General features: G+C 44.8%; 1 protein-coding gene across 2 annotated transcripts in view; it reads left to right on the forward strand.

The window, feature by feature from the left end:
- Nucleotides 1-2172: 2172 nt before the first annotated feature.
- The window catches only part of EIF4B (eukaryotic translation initiation factor 4B), a 28723-nt gene continuing 11796 nt past the window's right edge, over nucleotides 2173-19099 (forward strand). The window contains exons 1-4 of one of the 2 annotated variants that reach the window (XM_069970183.1): nucleotides 2173-2200; nucleotides 12793-12969; nucleotides 13577-13785; nucleotides 14682-14798. In XM_069970183.1, coding sequence (XP_069826284.1) covers nucleotides 2188-2200; nucleotides 12793-12969; nucleotides 13577-13785; nucleotides 14682-14798 — 516 coding nt within the window. In that variant the 5' untranslated portion in view covers nucleotides 2173-2187. Of the gene's footprint in view, nucleotides 2201-2598; nucleotides 2645-12792; nucleotides 12970-13576; nucleotides 13786-14681; nucleotides 14799-19099 lie in introns of those variants that run through there. The other variant, XM_069970181.1, reaches the window with a different exon arrangement.

Genomic DNA, 19099 nt, shown 5'->3' on the forward strand with positions numbered 1-19099 from the left:
TCCCCCATAGTATAAAGCCCCCTGTGCTCCCCCATAGTATATAGCCCCCCTGTGCTCCCCCATAGTATAAAGCCCCCTGTGCTCCCCATAGTATATAGCCCCTGTGCTTCCCCATAGTATATAGCCCCTGTGCTCCCCCATAGTATATAGCTCCCCTGTGCTCCCCCATAGTATATAGCTCCCCTGTGCTCCCCCATAGTATATAGCTCCCCTGTGCTCCCCCATAGTATATAGCCGCCCCCCCATAGTACATAGCTCCCCTGTGCTCCCCCATAGTATATAGCCACCCCCCCGTAGAACATAGCTCCCCTGTGCTCCCCAATAGTATATAACCCCCCATAGTATATAGCTCCCCTGTGCTCCCCCATAGTATATAGCTCCCCTGTGCTCCCCCATAGTATATAGCTGCCCCCCCATAGTACATAGCTCCCCTGTGCTCCCCCATAGTATATAGCCACCCCCCCTATAGTACATAGCTCCCCTGTGCTCCCTAATAGTATATAACCCCCCCATAGTATATAGCTTCCCTGTGCTCCCCAATAGTATATAGCCACCCCCCATAGTATATAGCTCCCCTATAGTATATAGCCCCCTGTGCTCCCCCATAGTATATAGCCCCCTGTGCTCCCCCATAGTATATAGCTCCCCTGTGCTCCCCCATAGTATATAGCTCCCCTGTGCTCCCCAATAGTATATAGCCGCCCCTCCCATAGTATATAGCTCCCCTGTGCTCTCCCATAGTATATAGCCGCCCCCCCCATAGTATATAGCTCCCCTGTGCTCCCCAATAGTATATAGCCGCCCCTCCCATAGTATATAGCTCCCCTGTGCTCCCCAATAGTATATAGCCGCCCCTCCCATAGTATATAGCTCCCCTGTGCTCCCCCATAGTATATAGCCGCCCCCCCCATAGTATATAGCCCCCTGTGCTCCCCAATAGCATATGCGCTCCCCCTCCCATATAATATTGAAAAAAACAAACACTTTTACTCACCTGGGTCCACGCGTTCCTCTTCTCTTCTCTCTTGTGGCCGCACTTCCTGTGGTCACAAGAGGCTGCACTCCCCTTACCCTCGCGCCGACGCTCCAGTGACGTCGGGCGCTAGAGGGAGAGTGCGGCCTCTTGTGACCGCAGGAAGTGCGGCCACAAGAGGGACTGACAGAGAGAGAGCCATTGGCTCTCTCTCTGTCAGTATCGCTGCTGCTGAAGCGCCGCAGCAGCAGCGGGCGGGCGGGGGCAGCGGCGGACGGGGGGGGGGGGGGCCTGCAGGGGGCGCCATGGAGGGGTAAGTAGATTACCCATCCATGGCGCTCCCCCTGACAGGCTGGTGGCCGGAGCCCTGTGCGACCGCACTGGTCGCACATAGCAACGGCCGGCCTGCTCGGCACCATGTGCCCTCTGGTTAAAGCGGCCCTGGGAGCAGCTATAAAAAGTGCTTACTTATCCTTACTAGAGATGAGCAAACCTCAAGCACGCTCGGGTTCATTGGAGCCGAGCGTTTGACATTTGATTACCGGTGGCTGAAGAAGTTGGATGCCACCCTAGGGATTCCTGGAAAACATAGATACAGGCTATGGTGTGCAGAGATGTTTTGGGTGGGCAATGGGTGGGAGTGCTGGGGAGGGGAGTAGGTAGGGTGGGAGGATTGTGCTGAAGAGCTGAGGAAAAGCAATGAATTCTGGGACTTGTAGTACTAAGTAACTGCTCCAGCAGGAAGTACATAATACAGAACTAAATAGATTTTTAGTGGATCTTATATCTCTAAAATAAAACATATGAAGGAATTTTCCTTCTATTCGTTAAAATAAATAAAAATGAAAAAAACTGAGACCTAACATAAAAAATACCACTTGGTTTTGTATCACCACAAATGGGCTATCTTAAGTAGATGACTGCCCTTCTTTTCTGCCCATCGATGGCTGCCATGTTTGTGGGTAGCTACAGGGCTTGTTATAGTGAAGTAACCTCCCTGCAGTTCTGTAGCCATGAACAGGAATATGCAGTAGGCGCGCCACACATAAGCTGACGCTTCAAAACCAGCATTCCCTCAACAAAGATGGCGCCGCGGCAAGCTCCTACGTCATTACGTCAGGCAGCGCCTCGCTTTCCTTCGCTGGAAAGACCTGGCGCTGCGCACACGTGACCGCCTCATCCGGGTCTTCGCGTTCTTTCACATTCGGCCCAACATGGCAGCTTCAGGTGAGTGTGTGAGAGGAATACGGGGTCGCGCCCGATACCGGGTGTGTAGCCGTCCGTTGGACGCGACGTTTTCCGTGCACGTAGTCTAGCCTGCGCCCATACGGCCAGTGTCTTTTCTGGTCGTCATGGCGCGCTGAAGGCGCAGTGCGCGGCCCCAGACACGCTGCTGTATAATCCCCGTGATGGCCCAGGCCGCACCCTGTCTGTGTGTGCCGGGATCAGCGCCGGACTAGGGCCGGCCTCCATCTATGGGACATGACGGCAGATTGGTGCAGCTATTGCTGTGGGCTCATGTACTGTGTTGTAGCTTCCGCCACAGCTGTCCGCGGTGCAGACCCTCACACAACCCGCAGGGTGCGGAACTGGACCGGCCGGACACTCGGGGTTCCGGGCTCTGCAGTGCTGGTTACATAATGTGTGGGCCCGTCCCCCCCTCCTTCAGTGGTATGATCCGGCTGGAGGCTGCGCGCTGCGTATGGGTACCTATAGCAGGGAGGAACCACGTGGCCTTAGGAGGGGTGGGGGGAGGTAATCCTCCCTCATCTTGTTGTGGAGAGCAGGCCTAGGGATGTAATGGCGGTAAAGGTCAGTGGCTCTGAGGCCTAGGCTCCGAACCCCCGCCTCCCAGGACAGACCAGTCACTGGACCTGAGGAGGACACGTCACATTGCCAGGCCTTATGTTCATATTTCACATGGGAACTCCCAACATGTCCTCAAAGCTGCAAACTTCATGGTGTGCTGGGACTTGTAGTCTCACAAAAAATCACTTATATAACATATGACTCTGCCATGTCCTTGGCTGTGCGCTATTGTCAGCCCAAAGGGGTGCACTGTGACTGCTGCCATGCCCGTCACTTCTAAGGTGTTTACATCCAACAACGCTCTCTCTCTCTCTCTGCTCATATATATATATATATATATATATATATATATATATATATATATATATATATATATATATATATATATGAGAGAGAGAGAATCTCCACTATACTGACACCTGGGCACCTCTGGATGGGATTGTCCTGATGATTGAGCAGGAGGCCGCTGTCCTGGTTGCAGGCAGCAGACTACAGGTGGCTATAAACAGCAGACAGTATTTTGCTGACACCCATAATGTATAAGCACATACTGCACTTCCCAGCCCCCCACCCCTGTGATGCCCGTGCGTCCTGTAAGGCATCCTGAATATTTCAGGAACCCAAAGGCCGGGGAATCAGCCAAGTCTCTCACGATGTGTGTAACCAAGTATGTCAGTGACCCTGCGGCCTCTTCACGTCACTACAGCAGGAATCATTGTAAATATCTCACATCTATGACCAGACTGCTGCTACTGAAATATTGCACACACAAAAAAATCTTGTATTATAATATTCGAACGGAAACAGATACATGTTAGGTGTATTCTGTGAAGTACTTTTTTATTATATTTAGGAAAGTCCTAAAATGGAAGAATAAAAAAAATACCTTCCTTGCTCCTTCACTGCCCCTGTTATCACAGAGCTCCCATCTTGCTGTGCAGCACTTGTCAGATGTGGAATTGTTGGGTTAGCCAATCACTTGTCAGAGTTGGGACACCACCATTTATTGGTTGAGCAGGCAGTTCCCATGTGTCATCCCCGAAGGGCAGGATGGGGGGGGGAGCAAGGAATGTAAGTATAGTACCAACAAAACTGTTATTACTAAAATACAAAAGTGAGGGATCTGCAATAATTAATACGTAAAAGCCCACAAAGAAAAGCCACCAAATATTGTGTTCTAGGGTGCGCTTACATGTACAGGATCCACAGCAGATATCTATGTAACTAAAGACTCAACACCGCATCAAATCAGCTGCTGATCCTGTACGTGTGTACGCACCCTTAGGCCACATTGGCCGTGGTTTGACCCGTTCAAGTCGAAAACCAGACAATGTCTGAGATGTTCACCTGGCAGACACTGCAGTATTGACGGGATGAACATCACTTTCCAGTTGCCCGCACTCCAATTTGCAGTAGCCCACAATGTAAAGTACATCCGGGAGCCGTAGTTTACTTTGTGAGCCCATCTTGTATGGCCGTTGTTCACTGAATAGCAGCTGCACAGAATAGACTTGTCAGTTATTTTGTGCAGCCACAGAGAACACGGGCTGTAGTGAACACACTATGGCCGTTGTTCGATGCACACTCAATAAACAGCGGCTGTTGTAAGAACCTGCAACAACGGCCGTTAGTTATTGTAAAAATACAGTGCGTAAACGTGGCCTTATAGTGAATTTCTTGTTACTATGGTTGCATTCAGTTTTCCTTAAAGTGTAAGCTGACCTGATTGTCATGAAATCAATTCTGCTGCTGGAAGTTTGGATATCCACTGATATGAGCACGCCAGTTTAAGGATCACGCGCAGTACCGACCTGGTGTGGTTGTATCTATGGATACCTGAATTTCCATGTGATCTCTACTAAGTAAGGGCCCTGTTACTCACACAGATTTATCGGAAAGTTCATTGAAGCCAAAGCCAGGTACAGATTATAAACAGAGAATATGTTATAAAGGAAAGACTGAGATTTCTCCTTTTTTGCAAATCCATTCATGGCTTTGGTCTCAAAAATCTGTCAGATAATCTGTGTGTGTGTAATAGGACCTTAAAGGGGTTATCCAGCGCTACAAAAACATGGCCACTTTTGTGTGCACATGCCGTCTTTCAAGTTCACGTTTGCGCCGCTGATGTGAAAAACTGTGCACCTCCTGCCTTCTCAACTGGTGCAGGTGCTGTAGCCCGCACGGGAGGCTGAGCAGCAATGATTCTGCACAGAGAAGAGGGAGGAGCATTTAGTGCTGAGCAACAACTCCTTTGACTCTTCTGCGTCAAGATCGCAAGGAATCAACGCCATAGACCACTTACACAAAGGTACCAAGATCACGAAGGCCTCGTCATCTTCAGCACTTTGGGTCAGTCTGAGTGCTGACAAATTGCCTTTAGTATCAAACATATTAGTTATATTGAATTAAGAGAGAATAAACAAGTCACGTCACTTGGTGGACTAATTGACCAGCAGTTAAAGGGAACCTGTCACCCCCCGTGCCGGGGTGACAGGCTCCCGACCCCCCGTTAGAGCCCCCTATATTCACCTAATCCCGCCGGGTCCCGCGTCTGGAGGTGGTCGGGTGACGGAGATCTCAGCCGCTGCAGCCGCGCGCGCTGAGAGATGAGTCCAACACCCATAGAGAATGACAGGAGAGTCCAGCGCTCCGTCATTCTCTATGGGTGTTGGACTCAGCGCGCGCGCCGGGCTGCAGCGGCTGAGATCTCCGTCACCCGACCACCTCCAGAAGCGGGACCCGGCGGGATTAGGTGAGTATAGGGGGGTCGGGAGCCTGTCACCCCGGCACGGGGGGGTGACAGGTTCCCTTTAAAGCTGAAGTCCGGTAAAATTTTTTATTAAAGTATTGTATTGCCCCCCAACAGTTATACAAATCACCAATATACACTTATTACGGGAAATTCACCTAAAGGGCTTTATTTTCTCTGCACTTACTACTGCATCAAGGCTTCACTTCCTGGATAAAATGGTGATGTCACGACCCGACTCCCAGAGCTGTGCGGGCTGTGGCTGCTGGAGAGGATGATGGCAGGGGGACACAGGGAACTGGAGAGACAATGAGCATCCCTCTGCCAGCAGCCACAGCCCGCACAGCTCTGGGAGTCAGGTTGTGACATCACCATTTTATCCAGGAAGTGACATCACCATGTTATCCAGAAAGTGAAGCCTTGATGCAGTAGTAAGTGCAGGGAAAAAGCACTTTATAAGCATTTCCTGTAATAATTTTATATTGGTGATTTGTATAACTTTTGGGGGACAATACAATAATAAAATTTTTTGCCAGACTTTAAAGTGTCAAAGATAACACAACAAACAAAATACAATGAAAACATTAACTGTAAGTACAGTCTAGATCAGGGGTAAAGAACCTTGGCCCTCCAGCTGTTGCAAAAGTAGAACTCCCATTAAGTCTGGACCACTAAAGCTTTGGCTGGCCAGGCATGATGTGAGTTGTAGTTTTGCAATAGCTGGAGAGCAAAGGTTCTCTACCCCTGGTGTAGCACATCAGTAGGTAATACAGTGACACTATTCCTTTGTCAATGTAGGAAGAAAGTACAATATGTCTCTCAAGCTGTATATAGTAAGAAACCTCAGTTACATGGACAGTACTATACAGGGGGACCACATTTTCTCGCATGCTACAACCGCATCTCCTAGAATCCCAGCTATCCTCTCAGACAGATTGCCTTTAAAGAGATTGCTTGGCCATTAACACTTACACTTATTCCTATCCTGTGAATAGGAAGTATGATCACATGTGGTCCGTCTTCTGGGATGACTTTTGATCTTACTGTAAGTCTGTCAGCTGTAAATGCCATGCCAAATTGCTGAAACATTTGGAAAGACGTTACAAGACACATAACACCTTTCATATCTGTCAGTGCTCCATAATTGTATTCTCCTGTGCAGTGTGTCAGAGGTGTTCCCAAGCTCCTGAAGTGCTGAGGGCTGTAACACTCCTCACTCTTTTTCCCATCCCTCCTCTTACGTGAGTGACAGTCAGCTGGGAGCTCAGCCCTGATTCCCCATCTCTTGCACAATTTGGAATTAGGGCCCTATTCCACCGGATGATTATCGTTAAATCGTTCGGTTGAAATGCAGTTAACGATTAACGACCGAACGAGAAATCGTTGATCGCTTTATAAGACCTGGACCTATTTTTATTGTTGCTCTTGGCAAATCATTCGCATTGAATAAGACATCGTTCGGTCGTTCGCGATAGATATGAACGCAATAGCGAATAAATAACGAAGAAAAACGATCGCAATTACGATCATAAGTAACGATTATCGTTCCATGGAAATGACTGAACGTTTTCAGGTCTTTCGCAATAACGGTCGTTTGAGATCGTTAATCGTTAACGATTATGCAAACAATAATCGTCCGGTGGAATAGGGCCCTTAGTGCTCTAGGCTAATTGTCAGTAAAGCAGGGATTGGGGAGGGTGGCATTGAGGCATTGGTGCCCTTGGCACTTAAAGGGGTTATCCAGGCTTAGAAAACATGTCTGCTTTCTTCCAGAAAAAATTCCACTTGTCTGGGTGTGGGTTTTGCTGCTCGGTTCAGTGGATATGAATTGTAATACCATACACACAACCTGAGGACAGGAGTGGTGCTGCTTTTGCAAGAAAGTAGCAGCGTTTTTCTAACCATGGATGACACCTTTAGGAGGCCTTGGAAAGCCCCATTGACACTGTGCAACAAAGGGTACAATGTATCTCCATGCTCACAGCTATCTAACAATGTAAACAAATTGGAACATGAATTTCAGTTGACAGGACCCTTTAAGAACATAGTCCTGAGTGCACACTGTGGCCATAGTCAATGTCTGAGACCTTCCAGAAAGAGCCAAAGTAAACACATTTTTGATAACTTTTTATTCCATTTTCTGTAAAGTGACCAAGAGAGTATTTCTTCGGACAAGGGTTGTGCTAATAATTTTGAACTTCTTGGAATCTTCCATTGCATAGTTTCAAGCAGTGCTTAACCCCTTCCCTCCTGGGCCACTTTTCATTTTTGTCCTCCTCATGTTTAAAAGGCCATAGCGCTTGCATTTTTATTCTCCTACAGACCCACATGAGCCCTTATTTTTTGTGATGCCAATTATACTTCACAATAATTTTCCAATAATTATGCTGCAAAACCCCTAACTCTTATTTTTTGGCTTCTAGGGCTGTGTGAGGTGTCATGTTTGCGCTATAATCTGTACTTTGCTTGTGCATATGCAACTTTTTGTTATAATTTTTCTGGATTTGATGTGACAAAAATGTGCAATTACACCTTTAACAGTGCAAGATTAGGAATGTGATAATTTAATAGCTGGGAGATACTGCAAGCGATGTTACTAAAAAAAATTTTTGTTAATTTTTATTTATAAAATGGGTGATTTATTATGGGATGTGATTTTTTTTTTTTTTTTTTCATTTTTTCTTTTAGCCCTACTAGGGGGCGCCAGTATACACTTAACTGATTTTACATAGAGATCAATGCAGTAGCTATGTATTGCATTGACCTATGTCATCTGCAGTGGATTACTATGAGCTGCTGGAGCCCATAGTAAAGCAGTGCCGAGCCGGGATCAGCGTCATTGTAGTGCTGACCCCCGGCCCAGCAGATATAATGGATCCCCAACCCCCCCCCCTTTACAATCATATTGCGGGGAAAGGGGGTGATCTAGACATCAGGGAAGGCTATTTTACAGCCATTGAGATGCAGAAGTTAGTTTTGGCAATGACATTTGAATGGTTTGTTAGCTGGCGCTGTGGTCCCAGTCGGCACTGGGAGCTACGCATTTCAGAGCAGGATCACGATGTGACCCTTCTCTGAACTCCCCTACCTGCCTTGGAACGTGCCTGTAGTTCCCTATTTGGGAAGGGGGTTAAAGGGGTGGTCTAGTATAAAACAAATGATAGGCAGAGTGTCAACTCCTGACTCCCCCCACCAATTGGCTGTCCGTTGTCTGCATTACATTGAGAATGGCGCTAGAAGCACCTGGGTCTTTCACCTGTGTAGCAGCGGCACCAATGTTCTGCGGCCTTAGCCTCTATTGAAGTTAATAGGAGCCGAGGTGGCAGTAGGTACTACTTTTGTTGTATTATAGCACCACCTACCTCCCTAGCGCTGCCACTCGCTCTTTGCTGCTCCAGTCTCCCGATGTCCAGCTGCTTCCTGGTCTTGAGTCTTGGCCGTTCAGCAGCAGAGGCAGGACACAGTTACAGAAGCTGAATGGCTGAGCGGGCCTGCCATGTCCCATCTCAAGGTTTTAATATCGGAACAAAGTGGCAAGAGGATTTCCCAAGCTCCTGTAATGCTGAGGGCTCTAACACCATCTCACCTCCCCTTCCATTCCTATCTTTGCTTGATTGACAGCTGAAAGCGGAGCCATAGGCAGGGATAAGGATGTAAAAAGGACAGAAAAAGGCATTTGAGCTTGCAGCAGTTTGGGGAGGGCTGTCCCTTTGCACAGATGTGTGCATTGCATTTGTACTCTATTTGGCAATCCCATAGCCTGTGAATTTATGATCAGGAAAAGCTTCATGCTGACAGACACCCTTTAGAGCTGTGCTTCCTGGGACTTGTCAGTCTCTGCTGTCTATATAATGTCTATATAATCAGTTTGGAAATTATGAAGGTTATTTACAGGCTACAAATGTCATAGCTATTTTATAGGACTTTTGTAAGGACTTAGCTAGATAGTTGAGCAGAAGAATAGATGGTATGGCTGGTATGACAGGCATAATGAATGGGCAGGGCACTATCTCTGAGCTTCATACACTGCTGTATACTCACAGATAAAAGCCTGAAGATAACACTTTCAGCTTTAGTAGTCAATGTGATTTCTGCTTAGTGTTTTGTCTGCACACTTACTGCTGAATTAGAAGTATTCTTTCTCCGTCTTGTGACCATAGCATTTGTTTCTGGTGGCATGAGGTCTCTAATAAAATTGCTATTGCTCCCTTTTGAACAAGTTGAAGAAGCTACTCAAACCATTAAAGGGGTTATCCAGGGTTACAAAACACACACACATCTACTTTCTTTTAAAATGGCACCACCCCTGTCCCCAGGTTGTGTGTGGTATTACAAGTCAACTCCATTCACTTCAATGGAGTTGAGCAGCAAAACCCACACACAAATTGAGGGCACGATAGGTGCTGTGTCTGGAAGAAAGTTGTGTTTTTCTTATAACCCCAATAATATCTGGCCTATACATCTATAAGTCATGTAATGAAAGTCTGAATGAGGCGTTGTTTACTTAAAGTCATCAGAAAATGTCCTATTGTTTAACACCTTCATGATCAGGCCAATTTTAATTTTTGCATTTTTGTTTTTCCTCCTTCCCTTCTAAGGCCTTATTTACACGTTCAGTGATTTTTCTGGGCCGCAAGACCTGTTTTGCATCCGTAACTGCATCTGTTTCCAAAAAATGTGAATAGTACTAGTTTGCTTAGATTTGATCCATGTTTTTTACGGATGTGAAATCTGTGACGTCCGTAATAAATACGGATCCTATAGACTTCTATTGGTAATCTGTACTAGAGCATGTCCTTTTTTTATGGATCAAAATTAGGACAAACTGTATGAATAGCCCAATATAAATCAATGTGCTCTAAGTTGAACCGTGATCACTGATCCGCAGTCACAGACAACTATGCGTGAATAAGGCCAATAGGGCCATGTAAGGGCTTGTGTTTTAAAGGTGTACTCTGGGCCGGGGGGTATTTTTGAGGATCGCCGGGGAGGGGCAGAAAATTGAAGCCAGAGGTTGCCTACTTAAAGGTGTAGTGCGGCGCTAAACAATTATTCACTAAATAACACACATTACAAGTTATACAACTTTGTCATGTATGTTATGTTAGTGAATCGCCCCCTTCCCCGTGTTTCCCCCCACCCGTGTTTCCCCCCACCCACACCAGACCCGGAAGTGTAGTGCTCTATACATACCTCCTCTTGCCGACCCCCGTCCGCCATCTTGTGCCAATGATGTCATCTTCGGACGGACGGCCGAACCGCTCCCACCGTCCCTAGTGCCGGCCGCCCTCTGCCGTGTCATCAGCTGCTCAGTCGCGATTGGCTGAGCACAGTTATGCTCAGCCAATCACGGCTGAGCAGCTGATGACGCGACAGAGGGCGGCCAGCACTAGGAACGGTTGGAGCGGTTCGGCCGTCCATCCAAAGATGACATCATTGGCACAAGATGGGGGTCGGCAAGAGGCAGGTATGTATAGAGCACTACACTTCCGGGTCTGGTGTGGGTGGGGGGAAACACGGGGAAGGGGGCGATTCACTAACATAACATACATTACAAAGTTGTATAGCTTTGTAATGTTTGTTATTTAGTGAATAATTGTTTGGCGCCGCACTACCCCCTTTAATGCCCTTTACAGTAAAACTGACACAATATCTTTATTCTATACTTCAGTCTGAATACAATGTTAGCCATGTTTACATAGCTTTTGTATTTTTCTTTTTTTTTTTTTTTTTCCAGGCAAAACTTTTCAAATATTTTTTTCACCTATGGAGCTGTCATTTTTTTTGCGCCATGATCTCTAGTTTTTAGTATCAAATTTAGATGTTTTTTGTTTTTTTTTAATAACTGGTCCCGATCGAATAGTGACAAGAGCTGCTCCTGTCACTCACACTTAAACAATCACAGCAGACCGTCAAAAGTTTTGATCTGTCTGGGTCTGAGTTTTCAGACCCATGCTGATGCACGGCTGCGCGCCTTTCTGCCGGCTCCATAGACGTGTCACTTCTTTCAGCGGATCGCGGAATACGCCGGTGTCTATGGAGCCGGCGGAAAGGTGTGCGGCCGTGCACGCGGACATACTGTGGAATTCCGCAAAGTTTTTCCGCGGGAATTCCGTAGTGTGAATCCACCCTTAGCGCGGTCCTCTCCCGGCTCCATGTCACGTGAAGCGTTGGGCTCATAGGGTAAGGGTGCCTTTACACAGAGATTTATCTGACAGATTTTTGAAGCCAAAGCCCGGACTATAAACACGTAACAGGTCATAAAGGAAAGACTGAAATATCTCCTTTTTAAATCCATTCCTGGCTTTGGCTTCAAAAATGTCAAGATAAATCTCTGTGTAAAGGCAGCCTATGGCAGTCTATGGAGCCCGACCCATGATCATTGTTAAAGGGGTGGGCTCCCAAACCCTCCTTAGCTGCCTTTGCGGCAACTGAAGGTAGTCAAGAAGTTTAAAAGAGAAGAGGTGACGGCATCACACAATTTGCCCGTGTAATGGTGCAATTACACAGAGATTTATTTGACAGATTTTTTAAGCCAAAGTCAGGAATGCGTTTGAAAAGGGGAGAAATCTCGGTCTTTTCTTTATGACCTGTTCTGTGTTTATAGACTGTTCCTGGCTTTGGCTTCAAAAGTCTGTCAGATAAATCTGTGTAAACACACCATTAAATTCCCAACAATCAGCTGGCAAAAACTATCACTGTCGGCTGCTCATCGCCATGTATAGACGGGATGGGCGGCCACATGATTGTTTGAGCATGACTGGTGCTTGTTGCTTGGATTTTATTGGCTCATGTAAAAAGGCCATGTCAGCTGTGATAGATGCAATTAAATGGATTATCCTGAATTAGAAAAACAGCTTTCTTTCAGAAACAGCACCAGTTTGCGTTTTGAATTGCAGTCCAGTTTCCATTGAAGGGAGTTTGTAGAAGAAAGCAGTGGTGTTGTTCTAACCCTGTATAACCCATTTAATGTTTAATTCTGCTTAATTTTTTTAACCGAAAGTATACCGCTATGTAAAAGGAAATCTTGCCCCCCCCCTCCATAACATTGTATCCAATTAAATTCTGTGCCTCCATGTTTGTTGTATGTAGCAGTTTATCTTATAGTGATGCTTTTAGCATTATTTAGTGATCACTTGCATATACAATGTGTCTCTCCTATTGCTCATGTATTGGCATTTAGGATTATAGTGCAGCTTTATGGAGTTTTGTTATCCCTGGTATAAGTGACTTACCCTTTTATAATTATCCAACTTTACAGCTAAGAAGAAGAACAAGAAGGGGAAGACCCTGACCCTCACTGACTTTTTGGCAGATGATGGGGGCAGCGGTGGTGGTGGTGGCAGCGTCGGCGGCGGAGGAGGAGGAGGGGGTGGCAGCACCTATGCCCCAAAACCAGTCAGTTGGGCTGATGAGACGGATGATTTGGAAGGAGATGGTAAGTGTTTCTGCATAAAGCATCTGTCGCCTCTGCTCTGGGCAACAAACCAGGCTCCTTTTAACACATCCACTGTGCAAAGAAACACATCTAGCTTTATTCACTATATATAATACCAAGGGCGATCTGTAGCCTGAGATCTATTGGCCCATTAATTAAAAATTTAGAAAACATTATTTTTATATGGCATATTAGAGAGCTCTAAATTAATATTGGCAGGTTTCCCTGTTCTGGATCCTCATCTCTTTGCCAGCACAGAGAATGCTAATAAAGAACATCTCTCCTTAGTAGACGTGTTCTGCATTACACAGTCGGCACACTGATTTCAATAGGCTTGTGTAATGCTGAACTTCTCCTGTAGTGCACGGAAATCTGAACATTTCCTGCCAAGTTTCCACATGGATAACAGCTGATCAATGGGGAACCTAGGAGTGGGGTGTCATAGCAAAGATTCCCATTTATCTCTTTATAGTGTCCCCTATAAAGCATGCCCTTACCTGCCTATAGATTCACTTTACATGAAAAACTGTGTGAACTTGGAACAGCCGGTATACTTCAGTTTTTACGGGATTTTTTCTTAGTTTTGGCAAATTTTATTTCTTTACAGTTTCGACCACGTGGCATAGTAATGAGGATGATACGTACCGAGGCCACGCAATTGATCGCTCCATCCTTCCCACGGCCCCTCGAGCTGCTCGTGAACCCAACGTGGACCGAAGTAGACTCCCCAAAAGTCCTCCCTTTACTGCTTTCCTTGGAAACCTTCCTTATGATGTTACTGAGGAATCCATCCAGAAATTTTTCAGGGGACTTAATGTAAGTGCTACAAGATGCATACATGTTAGTATAGCAAATAAATAAATACTCCTTAGCGTAGCGTATCCACTGTTCAAATAAAAAAGTCCTCCATAGTGTTTTTTTTTTTTCATTAAAGGTGTTCATAGCCAGTAAGTGTTATGAATTAATAAACAATTGCTTACCCGTCAAATCCAACATTGTTCCATTGCCAGTGTTTGTTTTTTGTTATTTTGACAAAAATAACATGCAACCAATGGCGGGCCTCAGCAGTCCTGTACCTTTTTATACTGGCATCTTCGGATGCCGGAGTATGTACATGACATCTCTGTCATTCTCTTCCCTTGCAATCAGTGAGAACAAGTGGAGAAGTGCTGGTTTTAAAAAGGAAGTAATGGGTGGTTTACTGCTTTTATAACCTTTTCTTTTTAGGTACTCAACTTTGATATGCCCCTTTTAAAAGTAATCTGTCATTGTTCCAAACCCCTTTACTCTAGGATATGGATGACCAAGCCTGTGTCACTCCAGCTGTTACAAAACTACAATTCCCGTTATGCCTGTACAACCAAAGATATGGCTTTTGGTTGCTCAGGTATGATGGGAATTGTAGTTGTGCAATAGCTGGAGTGACATTGTTACGCCACCTGGGCTCTAGGACACTTATTAGATGCTCAGTTACACTAATTTAAGAAAGTACTTTTAAGTAAACCCTATTTTAAGTGAACCTTATTGCACTGTACTTTGCTGCTTTTCCTGCCATTTTGTGTGTCTTACCTTTTTGTACAGATAAAAGCAATGGAATAATACTATGTTATCCCTTCGTACTTAAAGATAATATCACTGCTTAAAGGATTTAACCCATGCTTTTGGTTTGGTACTTGAATGACTTTACTATGGTTTTTGTTCCTCCCATACAGATTAGTGCTGTCCGTTTACCCAAGGAGCCCAGCAATCCAGAAAGATTAAAAGGTTTTGGCTACGCAGAATTTGATGACCTGGATTCTCTTCTGCGGGCTTTGAGTCTTAATGAAGAAGTAAGTAAGAAAGCAATGCATTTTATGAGTTTTCATCTTTACAACAAGAGAGAACAGGTGTCATTCTGTAACTTCAACTAGCTGTGCTCTAAATTAAATACCTACATCTGAACAGATTTCTAGGAGCAACATTTTATTAATGTTAGTGTTACTGTCAATATTAGTGAACTAAGAAGAAATGATTGTCCCACAGATTTGCAACTTGTTTTCCTAGCTTTGTAATACATGGTAAAATAAAGTACATGGTACATGTAAAATTCTGAATTTAGATGGTATGGAAGAGATTAAAGTGTAAGGGCCCTATTCCACTGGACGATTATCGTTCAGATTATCGTTAAATCGTTCGAATCTAAACGATAATCGTTCGGTTGAAATGCAGTTAACGATTAACGACCGAACGAGAAATCGTTGATCGCTTTATAAGACCTGGACCTATTTTTATCGTTGCTCGTTCGCAAATCGTTCGCGTTGAATAAGACATCGTTCGGTCGTTCGCAATAGATACGAATGCAATAGCGAATAAATAGCGAAGAAAAAACGATCGCAATTACGATCATAAGTAACGATTATCGTTCAATGGAAATGAGTGAACGTTTTCAGGTCTTTCGCAATAGTGGTCGTTTGCGATCGTTAATCGTTAATGATATGCAAACGATAATCGTCCAGTGGAATAGGGCCCTAACTGTCATTTAAATGTCACTTTACAGAAATCAATAGTACAAGTGATTTTCAGAAACTCTTTTCACACCTTTCTGCAATCTTGGCTTAACAAGTTCTCTAACCAGCACTGAGCAGTCTGACCTGTGAATTCAGAGTTTTATGTTGCCAGTTTCCAAACCGCATAGGCTGCTTGTCTGCTGTTCCTGCTCATCCACCCCCCAGCCCCTCCCCTTTTTTATAAGTTATAATAGACACAGCAAACCTGTCTTCACTTTGCTCCTCTGTAATGTAGACAACTTTGCCTTGATGCACACATGTGAGGGGTTAGGAGCTCCTGAAGTGAGCAAAACGTACGTCGGCTGTTTGTGCTGGAGAGGGTTAAGATGTCAGAGTGGTAATTGGTGCTCACCCTAGGAGTCTGTTTTTGTGTGTGGCTGGTCTGTTCCTCCTTTTTTTTTTTTTTTTTTTTTTTGCCTCCTGGGTTTCATCATTGCAGGGCATTGGAGTGGTAGTTCTTTAAGTTTTCCCCACCATATATATTATTACAGTTGCCCTACCTACTGGCCCAGCACATATAGGAGGTTAATAATTACAAATTATAGTCTTGCGCCATACACTGGGTGTCCACTAGGGGGCACTAGTACCATTAGCACTCTTTTTTTTTTTTTTTTTTTTTTTTTTTATACTGTAACTTAATTGTCCAGTTATACTTTCACATATATACATATTTACATCACTGACATCTGCCCCCTTCTCCAGTTGTACGCTACTGTGCATTTTTATCCCATGTTTGTACTATTCATTTAGCGAACTTGCCTCCTCCTCCTGACAGTTGTTTTTTTTCCTCCCTGCCCCCCCCCCCCCCCCCCCCCCCCCCCCCCCCCCTTATAGTTGTCAGGTCGTTGTCTACGTTACCGACCACCATTCTGCTCTATAAACAGAGGTCTGGCAGGAGTGTATATATAGCTATAATGTAGCTGTATCGAAATACAGTGTAACTATACTGTAAAATATAAAACATATAAAATATAAAAAATGTGTTTATATATATATATATATATACACACACATACATATACATACATACATACATATAGGAAATCATTAAAATGCAGACGATTGGTTCCACCACCCCCCACCCCCCCAAAAAAAAAAAAAAAAATTATATACTGAATAAAATGTAAAACAAATGATACAAACATTTATAAACAGCTGAACATATTATATTGATATTATAAGTTACTGTACAATATAGCAATCAGCATGTGGTGTATAATGTATAGTAAGTGCATAAACCTGAAAAACAGCAGCAGTTTGTACAGTAGATAGAGGATGGAGCTGCAGATCCCCATAATGCAGTAGCGTAGTACAACAGGCTAGAATAGAGAAGCAGGGCTGCTGTCAGAGGTCTGTGTGATCACATGACAGGAATGGGGAAGGGGGGGGGTGTTCAGGATGGTCTAATCAGGACTGACAGAGACTGCAGGGAGCATGAAGGAATGAGCAGGACATATGTGGGCGCATACATGCAGCACTCTTTCAGGGGAGACTTCCTGGGTGAGAGTACAGGGCTGTAGACCACGCTATGCAGACTATACCCCTCCTCCACTCCCCTTCCCACCCAGTACAGGGAGCTCTTACACCAAGTCACAATTTTGAAAAACTGTGAGCTCTTAAACCAAAACGCTCTTAAAACAAGTTACTCTTAAACCAAGATACCAGTGTCCGTATGTATATGTGTGTGTGTGTGTGTGTATGTATATGTGTATATATATATATAATATATATATATATATATATATATATATATATATATATATATAATGTTACACCCGCCAGATCACTGTGTTTAGAGCACTGTGGTGGTCTGTAACCTAGACAACGAGATGTGAACAATGGGAGGGAAAGCGCAGCATAGCGGAAGAAGACAAGTTTGCAAAATGAATGTATTTTACTATTTAACTTCATTTGCCCTACAAGTATAGCTGTATTAGCTGAGATGAGAATACCTCTTTAAGGGCTATTGTATTGGAGCTACCACAGAATTCCTAGGCAGATGCCATAAGCCAGACCTATGTAGTGTCGCATGGAAGCCATGCAGATCAGTGGCCATCCATATGTTGATTGCTCTTTTGGCTTATGATGATGGGGTTGTTTTGTAATTGTTAAAGAGGTCATATGGCAAACAAACAGGACAACCCCTTTAAATGGTGTAAGGTGTTGCATTGAGTGACCCTATTCTGGTAGTAAGTGAGCTCATGGACTTCAGTGATCTCCCCTGTATCTATTTCACATAATTTTTGGACCCTTCCACTGACTGTCCTTTAGTGCAGTCTAAAGTTAGAATTGCTGAGTGGACCATATGGCATGTGGTTCTATTTTGTGAATGCATGCAGAGGGTAGTGCTGACTCAGAAAGGTGCACGTCAAAGCATGTGCTGACTGTTACACGCACGACAACAGCTCTCAGTGAATTCCGAGCGGCTGGTTAATGCTACTGTCCTATATCGTGTGGACTACTCTGAGGACAGTGGTGACACTGTTTTAGAAGAATACAGCTATGTTCTCCTAATTCTAGTTCACCCCTTTAGGGTACCCTCACCGGATTGGCAGCGGATTTCACGCTGCGAGTTTGCAGTGAAATCCTCTGCAAATCCTGGTAGTGTGAAGTTCTATGGGGTTAAATATCCGCAGCGGAATTTTCATTCTGCTGCAGATATGTAACCCATCTCCTTTAACCGCCTGCAGCCCCCGGCCCTGTGCCTACATTACCTGCTCAGCGTCGCGGGAGCCTCACATGCAGCTGCGGCTCCGAGCAGGTAATGTATGTACCGGGCAGGGTTACATGTTCGCAGCAGAATGAAATACTGCTTTGGATATGTAACCCCATAGAACTTCACACTACCAGGATTCGCAGAGGATTTTGCTGCAAACTCGCAGGGTGAAATCTGCTGCCAATCCGGTACTTGTAAATGGACACTTAGGGTACCTTCACACACAACGTATCGCAGCGGATTTTATGCTGCAGATCCACAGAAGATTTGATCTAAATAATTGAACACCGCATCAAATCTGCTGTGGATGCTGTACGTGTGAATGCACCCTTAAAGTGAATCTGTCAGATGAAATTCATCTTCCAAACTGCTGACTCTGTTAGATGGAGATACATGGTACCTTTCGTATCTTCATCTGTGCTTCCAAATTGTATATAAATGCTTCTATTCTGTAATACGAAGATATATGGAAGGTACCATGTTTCTTGTAATGGCAGCTAACAATGTCAACAGTTTGTAATGAGAATTAGAGCTGACAAATTCCATTTAAAGGACAAGTGCCATGAAAAACTTTTTCCCAGTAATTGAAGCACATTACAAAGTTATATAACTCTGTAATGTGCTTCAATCACCTATCTGCCTCCCTTCCCTGTATTTTCCCCCCTCCACCCCCCACCAGGAAGTGTAAGAAACTCACACAGACCTGATTACTGTAGTCACAGTCACCAGGCAGCTCCTTCTTGTGAGGATGAGTCATCAGCAGGAGGGCTGCTCTAGGTCCTGTTACACCAGCCTCCCCCTCCCCCTCCTTGTCAGGTGACTCTGCTTGCTCAGCTTATCTTCTCTAGTGACATGACTCCTTCACTCA

The sequence above is a fragment of the Dendropsophus ebraccatus genome, chromosome 5 (assembly GCF_027789765.1).
Source record: "Dendropsophus ebraccatus isolate aDenEbr1 chromosome 5, aDenEbr1.pat, whole genome shotgun sequence".
NCBI lineage: Eukaryota > Metazoa > Chordata > Amphibia > Anura > Hylidae > Dendropsophus > Dendropsophus ebraccatus.